The sequence below is a fragment of the Marmota flaviventris genome, chromosome 16 (genome assembly GCF_047511675.1).
Source record: "Marmota flaviventris isolate mMarFla1 chromosome 16, mMarFla1.hap1, whole genome shotgun sequence".
In the NCBI taxonomy this organism is placed as follows: Eukaryota; Metazoa; Chordata; class Mammalia; order Rodentia; family Sciuridae; genus Marmota; species Marmota flaviventris.
This window is the reverse complement of record NC_092513.1, coordinates 78771818-78785291: the sequence shown is the minus strand read 5'-3', so window position 1 is coordinate 78785291 and position 13474 is coordinate 78771818. Positions and strand designations below refer to the sequence as shown.

The 13474-nt window shown below is 39.9% G+C and overlaps 1 protein-coding gene across 3 annotated transcripts in view; it reads right to left on the bottom strand.

Annotated features, from left to right (window-relative positions):
* Positions 1 to 13474, bottom strand: part of LOC114081391 (serine palmitoyltransferase 1-like) — a 119041-nt gene that overhangs the window by 17998 nt on the left and 87569 nt on the right. Inside the window, exon 6 of one of the 3 annotated variants that reach the window (XM_071602581.1) lies at positions 9174 to 9209. The exons of the other annotated variants lie outside the window; for them this stretch is intronic. Coding sequence (XP_071458682.1) covers positions 9202 to 9209 — 8 coding nt within the window. The 3' untranslated portion in view covers positions 9174 to 9201. The remainder of the gene's footprint in view (positions 1 to 9173; positions 9210 to 13474) is intronic. 3 annotated transcript variants of the gene reach the window in all.

Here is a 13474-nt window from a genome sequence, read left to right as displayed (position 1 = left end):
GACCCTGTACAGAGATTTTTCACAGAATCCTTTGTCAGACACAATACACCCCAACAGTTAGCCCTTCAGAGATCCCACAAAAAGACTGTCACAGAGACCATCACAGAACCTCCAACACAGCCTCATGGAAACACAAGAACCTCTCTGAGAAGTAACACCGACTTCATGGTCCTCCCACAGAGCTCTCACAGTACCCCTGACACACTTCCCAGAGGGGCCTCTGACAGATTTGTACCAACAGAGACCTCAGAGACCTAACACAGAGATCTCCCACCACAACCTTCACTGCCACATGGTCCTCATGCAGTGATCTCTCACAGAGACTTCCCACAGAGTTCCAGACCTTAGGGAAACATCATCACAGAGATGTCCTACAGATATCCTCAGCAAGAACTTATCCATCACTGAGACCACCCAGAGACAGTACAGAAACATCGCACCCAAACACACTGACCTCATGGAGTGTCCTCACACAGAGACCTCATACAGATTTTGAGAGACCCACACAGACATCACACAGGCACCTCAGAATTTCCACAGGGATTGGAAACAGAGACCTTTCCCAGAGACTTCCCACAGAATCCCCACATCCATTGCTCATTTCTCTAAAACTACTGGGAGCACAAGAGGGATACCACCAGCCCCTGCCCCTGGAACCCCAGGACACTGAGACACTGTCAACGTGGCCTCCCAGATGGCGTCTCTGCTTGGGAAAATCCTCAGGAACTTCTGTTCCTTTGTAATTCCATTGCCTCTGGACAGAAGAACTGCGGATTCCAAGCGTAGATCTGAAAAATTCCTCCCTCTGCAGATTTACACAAGCCTCAGCTCTGACTCATTGTTTAAAGAACCACAAATTTTAAACATGAATAAATGCCACCAACTTCCAGTGAGAGAAATTTTCTTATTTGTCCAGTTTTACTTATTTTCTTCTCAAATGTAGAAATATCACTTCTTTATTTTATTGGATACAAGAATTGAATTTAAGAGAGCTGGCTTATTTTGGAAAAACGATAAAGACCTGTAGCAAATGAACTCTAAGAATGAAATGAACCAGTAAAGAAGAATCTGGACTCACATTCACTTCCCAGGGGCTGAGCACCCACATATTCTAGTGATCAACACAAACACAAAATATGCAGAAAAGATCAAGAGAAATTTATGGGGTTACAAAATGTAAAGTGAGAAAGTAGAAGAGAAAAAGAAGTTTCCACTAACAGAAAGTGTGCAATCTCTCTTCCTCTCTGTCCCTCCCTCTCTCACACACACATGCACGCACACACATATACTACAATTGAGGAACTGCTACACACTAGGCACTGTGGTTAAAGTGGAATAAATTGTGAATTAAAAGAGAAACAATTTTCTGCTGCTATGAATTATATAGTGCAGGGCAGAAAACACAAAAATAGGCATAGCCCTATTCAGCCATCCAGCTGCAACTACAGCTAAGGCCCATAACCACTGACTTCAGCAAGGGAACTGTCAGACCCTCTCTGCACAGAGACTTCGCCCTGGGCCCTCATCCCCCAGAACACTGCTCCACAGGTGCAGGCCTGGGGCACATCACAGTCATCTGGGGAGGCAGAGGGAATGGCTCAGTCTCCCACATCTGGAAACAGATTAGAAACACAAGTGGGAGAGAGAGACCACCTGGATGCCCTGCCATACCCTCCTCATCAATAGCCCGGCATCCTTCCCTGACCTTTCACTTCTTCTTTTCTTGTTCACAGAGCCCCCAAAACCCCAGCAGAGGAAGCTAAGTGAGCCACACCTTCCTCAAAATTCTCCTTATTCTAATTTATAAATTAAATATGGCATCATTTGTTTTTTAAAAAAATCAGGGCAATTAGTATATGCAATCGCCTCACAGTGTTTAAATGAAAGGAAGAGTTACTCATTTCATTTTTAAATCAAAAGCCACTCGTGGTCAAGTTCAATGCAGAAGGCAAGTGGAAAGTCAAGACAGGCCAAAAGCCATGCCAAGCAGCCAAGCTGCAAATGCAGAGGACAGGTTCTTACTTGCTCCTGGGTACTGAGAATATCACCCAGGCCAGAGGATACCAGGGTCCAAGCGAGCTGGATTCAGTTGCTCACTCACATCACAATTAGGAAGAAATTATACAAAAAGGAAAAAAAAAATGTTTGAAACAGAGTCTGGCCAAATCTCATAAAACAGCTAATCTGCCTTTGCTGCCCTACATAAATGTAAAAATTTATAGGAAAAAAAAAAGAGCCAGGAAATGTGCATATGTAGAGTCAACCAGACTGTGCCAGGCCAGGGAAGTGTCGTGACTTTATTTCTACCTTTGTGGATAGCAGGGCTCTGAGGGACAGCAATTTTAGCTTCCATTCTCTGCATGAGATGACGGCTTCTAGGAATCTGGACAGAGTAAATAGTTTTACCAGAAAATGAATGATAAGTAGGAAAAATAGTACTTAAAGAGTACTTGGGCTTCTAATTTTAAATGGGTCCTATTACAACAAGGATATGGGGGAGGGTTGAACCCAGGGGTGCTGAACCACTGAGTCACAGCCACAGCCTTTATCAGCCTTTTTCCTTTTGAGACATGGGCTCACGAAGCCTTTTTTCCTTTTTACTGTTTCATTTTGAAACAGGGTCTCATTAAGTTGCTCAGGACTTTGAGAAGTTGCTGAGGCTGGGTTTGAATTGTGATCCTCCTGTTTCAGCCTCCAGAACCACTGGGTCTTTCTCCTGATTTTAAAGGACATTCTTCTAATATTTTTTTCATTGAGTAGTCACACACTGGTACCCATATTCTTTTTTCTTTTTTTGCATCATAATTCTTATTACATGTACATAGCACGATTTTTCATATCTCTGGTGGCATATAAAGTATGTTGACACCAATTCGTGTCTTCATATATGTACTTTGGATAATGATGTCTATCACATTCTACCATCCTTGCTAATCCCCTGCCTCCTCATTTTCCCTCCCACCCCTCTGCCCTATATAGAATTCATCTAATCCTCCCATGCTCTCCCTCCCTACCCCACTATGAGTCAGCCTCCTTAAATCAGAGAAAACATTTGGCATTTGGTTTTTTGGGATTGGCTAACTTCACTTAGCATTATCTTCTCCAATGCCATCCATTTGCCTGCAAATGCCATGATTTTGTTCTCTTTTATTGCTGAGTAAAATTCCATTGTGTATATATGCCACATTTTTTTTTTATCCATTCATCCAATTGAAGGGCATCTAGCTTGGCTCCACAGTTTAGCTATTGTGAATTGTGATGCTATAAACATCGATGTGGCTGTGTCCCTGTAGTATGCTGTTTTTAAGTCCTTTGAGTATACACCGAGGAGAGGGATAGCTGGGTCAAATGGTGGTTCCATTCCCAGATTTCCAAGGAATCTCCATACTGCTTTTTATATTGGTTGCACCAATTTGCAGTCCCACTAGCAATGTACCCTTTCCCCCTCATCCTCGCCAACACTTCTTGTTGTTTGTCTTCATAATAGCTGCCATTCTGACTGAGATGATATCTCAGAGTAGTTTTGATTTGTATTTTTCTAATTGCTAGGAATGATGAGCATTTTTTCATATATTTGTTGATTGATTGTATATCCTCTTCTGAGAAGTGTCTGTTCAGATCCTTGGCCCATTTGTTGATAGGGTTATTTGTTTTTTTAGTGCTTAGCTTTTTGAGTTCTTTATATACCCTAGAGATTAGTGCTCTATTTGATGTGTGAGGGGTAAAAAATTGCTTCCAGGATGTAGGCTCTCTGTTCACCTCACAGATTGTTTCTTTTGTTGCTATAACCATTTAGTTTGATTCCATCCCATTGATTGATTCTTAGTTTTGATTCTTGTGCTACAGAATTCTTATTAAGGAAGTTGGGGCCTAATCCCACATGATGAAGATTAGGGCCGACTTTTTCTTCTATTAGACGCTGAGTCTATGGTTTAATTCCTAGGTCCTTGATCTACTTTGAGTTGAGTTTTGTGCATGGTGAGAGGTGGAGGTTTAACTTCATTTTGTTGCATATGGATTTCCAGTTTTCCCAGCACCATTTGTTGAAGAGGCTGTCTTTTCTCCAATGATGTTTTTGGCGCCTTTGTCTAGTATAAGATAATTATGATTTTGTGGGTTAGTCTCTGAGTCCTCTATTCTGTACCACTGGTCTACCCGTCCTTTTTGGTGCCAATCTGGTTCCCATTTCAGCCAGCAGAAGCCAACCATTAATTTTTCTTGACTTTTGTAAGCCAGTGTTAAAATACAGTCATTATTTTTACATTAAGTCATATAAATGTATAATTAAGCTAATTGTATTAAAAACAATGGCAAGAAGTAATCAAAATGCACTATTTAGTTTATTTTATGATATCTTGCTATTTCCCATCCACTTTAGGCTATTTATTGTGTTTTATTGTTTTTAAAGTACTTCCCTCGTTCAGTACAGAAAACATATTTATTAATCAATTAAATTTCTTTCCACATTTTATATTTTGTTTTATGTGTTTATTTTGTTTTAACTCATGTGTTTTATTTACATACATATTTATTTTGTTTTCTATTGATTTATGAAAAAGCAATAAAATATTTCTTAGAAAAACGTTTATAACAAAGAAAGGCTCTACTGAGAGGACTTAGTGGAGAATTCTGGGCAGGTTCCTGTGTATCCAAGGACCAAAATAAGTGAGGCAGTGTCCAAGTTGCCGAGCACCATGGCCCGTGGTCTTGCCACTACATTTGTCAGTGGATTTACTAGCTCCCTCAGAAGAGCTGGTTATCATGGAGATAGCAATGGGTTAGTATTATAATTCAACAAAGTGTTAAACACTCCTAGAGTCTATTTTTGAAATCTCTTCTCCTTCTTCTTCTAGAGTTCCCATTGTTAGGGGACAGACAGATGTGAATGGTGGGAACCCAAGGTTAGGAAAATAATTCTATAAAATGGGCCCATTGGGTTGACAACCACATGCTTTATTTTTCAAGAAGCAATTTACCTGCAGTCCTGCCAGGCCTAAGTGGACAGGATATGTCACATTTCTCAGAAAACTACCTGATATCTGCAGAAGAATGCAGGCCTGAAAAAAATGTCAATAAGAAAAGCCCATGTTACCCTGAAAGGGGAGACATTTTGTGCCCCTTTCATATACCAGATCCCAAAACACAGGGAAATAAGGATGATATCCTCCTAGCCATAAATCTGTAAAAAAATTTATGGTTAAGAATCAAATTGAGCTGGGTGCAGTTGCAGAAGCCTGTAATCCCAGCAACTTGGGAGGCTGAGACAGGAGAATTGTGAGTTCAAAGCCAGCCTCAGCATTGGCCAGGTGTTAAGGTGCTTAGCAGCTCAGTAAGACCCTGTCTCTAAATAAAATAAAAAATAGGGCTGGGGATGTGGCTTAGTGGTTGAGTGTCCCTGAGTTCAATCTCCAGTACCAAAAAAAAAAAAAAGAACCAGTCAGCATGGGCCAAAGTGAAATACTGTTGTCATGGCAGTGGGGATTTGAAAGTCTAATGTCATCTTCATATCAATCAAAAGTCAAGAGGTGGATCTGAACAGGACTCTCTGGAAACTTCTCTGATGTCCCCAATAAAACTGGAGTGCAAGAGAGAAACACTGTTCCTCTATCCCTTGTCAGTGTCCCCTTTTCCCTCTCCCATCCCTTCTAATATACTCATTCCTGTTACTCTGAAATCTTTTGCAAGAATCAGGGTTTGAATTGGGGGTGGGTCTTCATGCTGCTTCAGTTTCCTGAAAGGCCCCAGCTCTGTGACACCATTTGAAGTCTGAGTTTGCTGAAGTTGTGTTTTGGATATGCATATAAAAAAAAATGACCCTAATATAAGAATATACCTTAACTTTTTGTACAGGGCAACAAATTGCTAAAAAGTTAGCATCTCAAGATACCTGAAATAAAACTCCCAAACTGATGGATTTTAAAAAGTAAAATAACTGCTTGAGAAAATTGATGCCATTAGATATAAATTTAAATATCTAGAAAATTGGATTTGACTATTTTTTCAATTGATATTTCCTAAAATTAAAATAGTTAATATTTTCCATACAAGAGCAGATTGCTGAAATTTCTGCATTCTAGATAAGAACATGCTATAGTATTCAATCTCATTTTTCTTCTCCAAAATCTCCTTAAGAAATTTTGTGTTCCATAGTTACCCAAACGAAAGTCCAAAAGCAAAAACAAACACCCAGAAAACTGTCTCCAAAAGTAGCCACGTGAGCCTTGCATTCCACGTTTTGCTTGTGCAGGGAGTCCCTCGTTCTGCCGTTCTTGCTGCTCTAGGGACCCTGATCAAGCTGGCTCAGAGCATTCCGGAGGCTGCTGCCTTCCAGCCTCAGGGCCACTTCTCATGCTGTCAGTCATGGGGGCTGTAGGTGCAGCTTGGTGAAGAGAACCCTGGTCTTGGCAGAGGTGGTTGAAATTGACCAGAGGAATCATATTAAGGTTTTTTTTCTTTCTGCTCCCCACAAAAGCTTGCAATACATACTCGTTTCCTGACAGGGACTGCTCTCTTCATAACTCAGATGCTGAAATCCTGGGCTGTAAATCTTCAAGTGCCACCTGCCTGTACGACCCCATGGAGACACTGGAAACTGTCAACTGCTTTGACTGCAGCACGATCAAAAGGACAACCACTCCATTCACAATATCTTCAAAAAAAATAAAATACTTGGGAATCAACCTAACAAAAGAGGTGAAAGACTTATACAACGAAAACTACAGAACCCTAAAGAGAGAAATAGAAGAAGATCTTAGAAGATGGAAAAATATACCCTGTTCATGGATAGGCAGAACTAACATCATCAAAATGGCGATATTACCAAAAGTTCTCTATAGGTTTAATGCAATGAAAATCAAAATCCCAACGGCATTTCTTGTAGAAATAGAGAAAGCAATCATGAAATTCATATGGAAAAATAAAAGACCCAGAATAGCAAATACAATGCTAAGCAGGAAGTGTGAATCAGGCGGTATAGCGATACCAGACTTCAAACTATACTACAGAGCAATAGTAACAAAAACAGCATGGTACTGGTACCAAAACAGGCGGGTGGACCAATGGTACAGAATAGAGGACACAGAAACCAATCTACAAAACTACAACTATCTTATATTTGATAAAGGGGCTAAAAGCATGCAATGGAGGAAGGATAGCATCTTCAACAAATGGTGCTGGGAAAACTGGAAATCCATATGCAACAAAATGAAACTGAATCCCTTTCTCTCGCCATGCACAAAAGTTAATTCAAAATGGATCAAGGAGCTTGATATCAAATCAGAGACACGCCGTCTGATAGAAGAAAAAGTTGGCTACGATCTACATACTGTGGGGTCGGGCTCCAAATTCCTCAATAGGACACCCATAGCACAAAAGTTAATAACTAGAATCAACAAATGGGACTTACTCAAACTAAAAAGTTTTTTCTCAGCAAAAGATACAATAAGAGAGGTAAATAGAGAGCCTACATCCTGGGAACAAATCTTTACTCCTCACACTTCAGATAGAGCACTAATATCCAGAGTATACAAAGAACTCAAAAAATTAGACAATAAGAGAACAAACAACCCAATCAACAAATGGGCCAAGGACTTGAACAGACACTTCTCAGAGGAGGACATACAATCAATCAACAAGTACATGAAAAAATGCTCACCATCTCTAGCAGTCAGAGAAATGCAAATCAAAACCACCCTAAGATACCATCTCACTCCAGTTAGATTGGCAGCCATTATGAAGTCAAACAACAACAAGTGCTGGCGAGGATGTGGGGAAAAGGGTACACTTGTACATTGCTGGTGGGACTGCAAATTGGTGCAGCCAATTTGGAAAGCAGTATGGAGATTTCTTGGAAAGCTGGGAATGGAGCCACCATTTGACCCAGCTATTCCCCTTCTCGGTCTATTCCCTAAAGACCTAAAAAGAGCATGCTACAGGGACACTGCTACATCGATGTTCATAGCAGCACAGTTCACAATAGCTAGACTGTGGAACCAACCTAGATGCCCTTCAATGGATGAATGGATAAAAAAAATGTGGCATTTATACACAATGGAGTATTACTCTGCATTAAAAAATGACAAAATCATAGAATTTATAGGGAAATGGATGGCATTAGAGCAGATTATGCTAAGTGAAGCTAGCCAATTCCTAAAAAACAAATGCCAAATGTCTTCTTTGATATAAGGAGAGTAACTAAGAACAGAGTAGGGTCGAAGAGCATGAGAAGAAGATTAACATTAAACAGGGATGAGAGGTGGGAGGGAAAGGGAGAGAGAAGGGAAAATGCATGGAAATGGAAGGAGATCCTCAGAGTTATACAAAAGTACATACAAGAGGAAGTGAGGGGAAGGGGAAAAATAATACAAGGGGGACAAACGAATGTCAGTAGAGGGGGCTGAGAGAGAAGAGGGGAGGGGAGGGGAGGGGAGGGGGGATAGTAGAGGATAGGAAAGGCAGCAGAATACAACAGACACTAGTATGGCAATATGTAAATCAATGGATGTGTAACTGATGTGATTCTGCAATCTGTATATGGGGTAAAAATGGGAGCTCATAACCCACTTGAATCAAATTGTGAAATATGATATATCAAGAACTATGTAATGTTTTGAACAACCAACAATAAAAATTATAAAAAAAAAAAGAATAGCAAATAATTTAAAAGACAAATGATGTGTTGGACATGGTAGTGCACACCTGAGGATTGCAAGTTCATGGACAGCCTCAGCAACTTAGCAAGGCTGTGTCTCAAACTAAAAAAATTTTAAAAAGGTCTTTTAGCTCAGTGTGTGCTTGGCATTCTATGGCCTAACCCAAAGCCTTGGGTTTAATCCTCAGTACAGCTAAAGGAAAAACAAATTAGGAAAATTACTTTCATATAAAAAATTAAATTTTAAGGAAAACCAGCTATGTTCACTTATATAAACTTCCATTTACAAAATTAAAAGGAGTTATAGCTCAGAGTCTTTTTTTTTTTTTTTTTTTTTTTTTTTTTTTTTTTTTTTTTTTTTTTTTTTTTTAGTATTAGGAAAAATTGGAAGTCTTCTGGTGAACTCATTGTAATAGCTTTACTTTCACAAATGGATGTTGCTACTATGTAGATAAACAGACACAAGAGAAAAGTATATAACAAATCTAGAGAAAGCAAAACATGAAGTAGACTTTCTTCTCACCATTTTTCTTTTTGATGGCAATGATGGCTCATTTATCTGGAACAAAAAGTGAAAAATGATTTTTCAAATGTGGGTTAAGTTACTTTACAAATATTTTAATCCACTTGCATTTACAGCCTAATTTCAAGTATACAGAGATTGATCCTCTACTTAATGGATGTTCCTCTTACTCATGCGCCTAGATTTTTATGGATCAGTAGATCCATAAAAATACCTGGAGGGGATAAGATTATGTAGCATCCCTATTTAAAATTATTTTCGTTTAATAGTAGCAAAAAGTGTTAAAGTATGTTCTGTTAGCTTCATTATACCCTGAAATAAACTTGATGTTTTCCTGTCTTCTTAAAGAGAGATATAAGCAATAGGGGCTGGGGTTATAGCTCAGCAGTAGAGTTGAGCTATAACCCCAGCCATCAGAGGATGGATAATTGTAGTTCCCTGTCAATCAGGAGCATAGAGAAGACTTGGACATAAGGGGATTGTGGAGACTATTAGGTAAATTGCTTGAATTACCTTGACATTTTATTTATTCCTGGCTACCATTACCTTGAATGATCAAAGAGCTAACATGTTTATCATATAAAATTAATAGAAAAATTCAAGAATACTAACATTTTCTAAACTTTAGGAAGTTATAACAATACACAAATAGGTACAGCCTTCAACAACAGAGTTAACTCAGGTCTAATCAAGTGTTATGAAAAATCTTATAGAAACAAATGTTTGTTGAGAAAGGCAAAATAAAGTATCATGCTAATAATGATAATCATTAATGCAGAACTTTGAAATGTTAAAATTTAATAACTTATTAAACTAGCATAAAATTATGTAGAAGAGTCTCACTATCTGGATTTCACACTGATTAAAATTTTAAATTCTTTATTTGTACAGAGAGATGTAAATTTAAGAAATATGCTTAGAGTGCCAAAATAAATTTTTAGAAATGATTTGAATCTAAGTAGGATTCTAGAAAGATGAATGTCTTCTGTAATAATAAATTATGAATCACACTGAAACTTTGAGGTTCTTTATATAACACGTAGGTTCTTATTATAAAACTATTTACAATTGTTCTATATTAAATTTACAAAAGATTAAAAACAAAAAAAAAACAAACAAAAAAAAAAAAGTGCATTCAGGATACAGATCACGTATTATACAGCATAAAGTCAATGCAGACAAAAGGGATTGACTAGATTGTTCCTTTTTTTTGTGGTTGTCACCTTTCCCATGCTGAGCCATTGAGTTTGTTTCCTCAGAACATGGACTGCACTCATCTGTTGGTGGAGCCAGGAAATTTTTTTTTGCCTAATATTTCCAACACAATTCATGGATAAGCACTTTAGAAACTATTTTTTAAGCATTAAGCTACTTATTTCTCAATTCCATACAGTTACTAGTATAAAGTACTTTACATTCTATAAAAAGATAAATAAAAATGATTATATTGGGAAAAATGTTTAGATTTGGCCTTAAGATACTAAATGGCTTTTTTCAACATGAGATTTTATTTGAACTCTGTAATTTTCCAAGTAACATATAATACAAAATTTACTGGTTTTTTTATTAAAAAATTTTTTATTTATACATTTTTTTAAATTATACATACCTTTATTTATTTTTATGTGGTGCTGAGGATAGAACTCAATGCCTCACATATGTGAGGCAAGTGCTCTGTCACTGAGCCACAATCCCAGCCCCCAAATTACTGCTTTTTAATTCAAATACTTTTTTTAAGCAATATTAAAATAATAAATTATATAATATCTAAAAGTATGTCAAGTCCTAACATAAATCAGAACTATATATCAAAATGTTTGAGGAAGATCTTATAAAAGTAAAATTTTCCTGATATTGTTTCATAAAACATATTTATTTTAAGAGGAGCAGCCGCCTGCTGAGAGGCTGAGCCGCCCCCTCCCCCTGCACTGGCATAGTAGACGGAACTGGGACCAATCACAGAGCAGGCCCAGCGGCCTGCTGAGGGGCAGAGCCGCCCCCCACCCCCCTCGCCTGCCAGGTAGGGGAAGGGTGACCACCGACAGAAAAGGCCCAGTGGCCCGCGGCGGGACAGAGCTTCCAATCACTCCTGCAAGGTAGGCGGGCCTGCGACCCACTGGCAGAAGAGGAGCAGCCGCCTGCTGAGAGGCTGAGCCGCCCCCTCCCCCTGCGCCGGCATAGTAGAGGGAACTGGGACCAAACACAGAGCAGGCCCAGCGGCCTGCTGAGGGGCAGAGCCGTCCCCCACCCCCCTCGCCTGCCAGGTAGGGGAAGGGTGACCACCGACAGAAAAGGCCCAGTGGCCCGCGGCGGGACAGAGCTTCCAATCACTCCTGCAAGGTAGGCGGGCCTGCGACCCACCGGCAGAAGAGGAGCAGCGGCCTGCTGAGAGGCAGAGCCGCCCCCTCCCCCCCGCGCCTGCAAGGTAATCGGAACTGAGACCACCATCAGAACAGGTCAGACCTGCAACCGAGAGACAGAACAGGCCCAGTGGCCTGAGGAAGGGTAGAGCCGCCCCCCCCCCACGCCTGCAAAGTAGGCGGACCTGCGACCCACTGGCAGTACAGCCCCAGAGGCCTGCAGAGGGGCAGTGCCGCTGCCTGCGCCTGCAAAGTAGGCAGAACGGCGACCACCGACAGAACAAGCCTAGCGGCCCGCAGAGGGACAGAGCCGCCGCCCGCGCCTGCAAGGACGGCGGACCTGCTACCGACTGGCAGAGCAGGCCCAGCGGCCTGCCGGCGTGGTAGGCACATTGCCCCAATTGGCGGAGGGGCAGAGCCGCCGCCCGTGCCTGCGAGGGAGACTTTGCAACTATACAAGACCAATATAAATATATAGGGGGAAAATTCAATAGCACAACAGTTTCACCAAGAAGAAAGGAACGCGAACAGTATGAAGAGACAAGGAAAGAAAGGACCACAAGCATTGCAGGTCAACTCAACTTTAGAAGAGGTAATAGCTGCAGCTGATGGAATGTCAGATAAAGAATTCAGGATATACATGCTTCAGATGATCTGGAGTCTCAAGGAAGACATCAGACAGCAAAATCAGACAATGAAAGATCACTTCAACAATGAATTACATAAACAAATCCAAGAAGCAAAAGATCAACTATACAGGGAAATAGAGGTTATAAAAAACAAACAAACAGAAATCCTAGAAATGCAGGAAGCAATAAGCCAACTTAAAAACTCAATTGAGAATACTACCAGCAGAGTAGAACACTTAGAAGACAGAACATCAGACAATGAAGATAAAGTATTTCAACTTGAAAAGAACATAGACAGCTCAGCAAGACTGTTAAGAAACCATGAGCAGAACATCCAAGAAATATGGGATAACATCAAGAGACCAAATTCAAGAGTCATTGGGATACAGGAAGGAACAGAGTTTCAAACCAAAGGAATGAGCAATCTATTCAATGAAATAATTCGAAAAAACCTCCCAGACTTGAAGAATGAGACAGAACCCCAAATCCTAGAAGCCTACAGGACGCCGAATGTGCAAAATCATAAGAGACCCACACCTAGACACATTATAATGAAGATGCCCAACATACAGAACAAGGAGAGAATTTTAAAAGCTACAAGAGAAAGGAAGCAGATCACATTTAGGGGTAAGCCAATCAGGATAACAGCTGATCTTTCAACACAGACTCTGAAAGCTAGAAGATCCTGGAATAACATATTTCAAACACTGAAAGAAAATGGGTTCCAACCAAGAATTGTGTTTCCAGCGAAATTAAGCTTCAGGATGGAAGATGAAATTAAAACCTTCCACGATAAACAAAAGTTAAAAGAATTTGCAGCTAGAAAACCATCTCTTCAAAACATCCTTGGCAAAACATTACAGGAAGAGGAAATGGAAAATAACAATGAAAACCAACAGTGGGAGGTAGGACACTAAAGGGGGGAAAATAATCAAAGTGGAAAACAAACCATGTTTAGTAACATAAATAAACAAATATGGCTGGAAGAACAACCCATATCTCAATAATAACCCTAAATGTTAATGGCTTAAACTCACCAATCAAGAGACACAGGCTAGTAGAATGGATCACAAAACAAGACCCAACAATATGCTGCCTACAGGAGACGCATTTGATAGGAAAAGACATACATAGGCTGAAGGTGAAAGGTTGGGAAAAATCATATCACTCATATGGACTTCGGAAACAAGCAGGAGTATCCATACTCATATCAAATAAAATAGATTTTAAGCCAAAGTTAATCAAAAGGGATAAAGAGGGACACTACATACTGCTCAAGGGAACCATACACCAACAAGACATAACAATCATA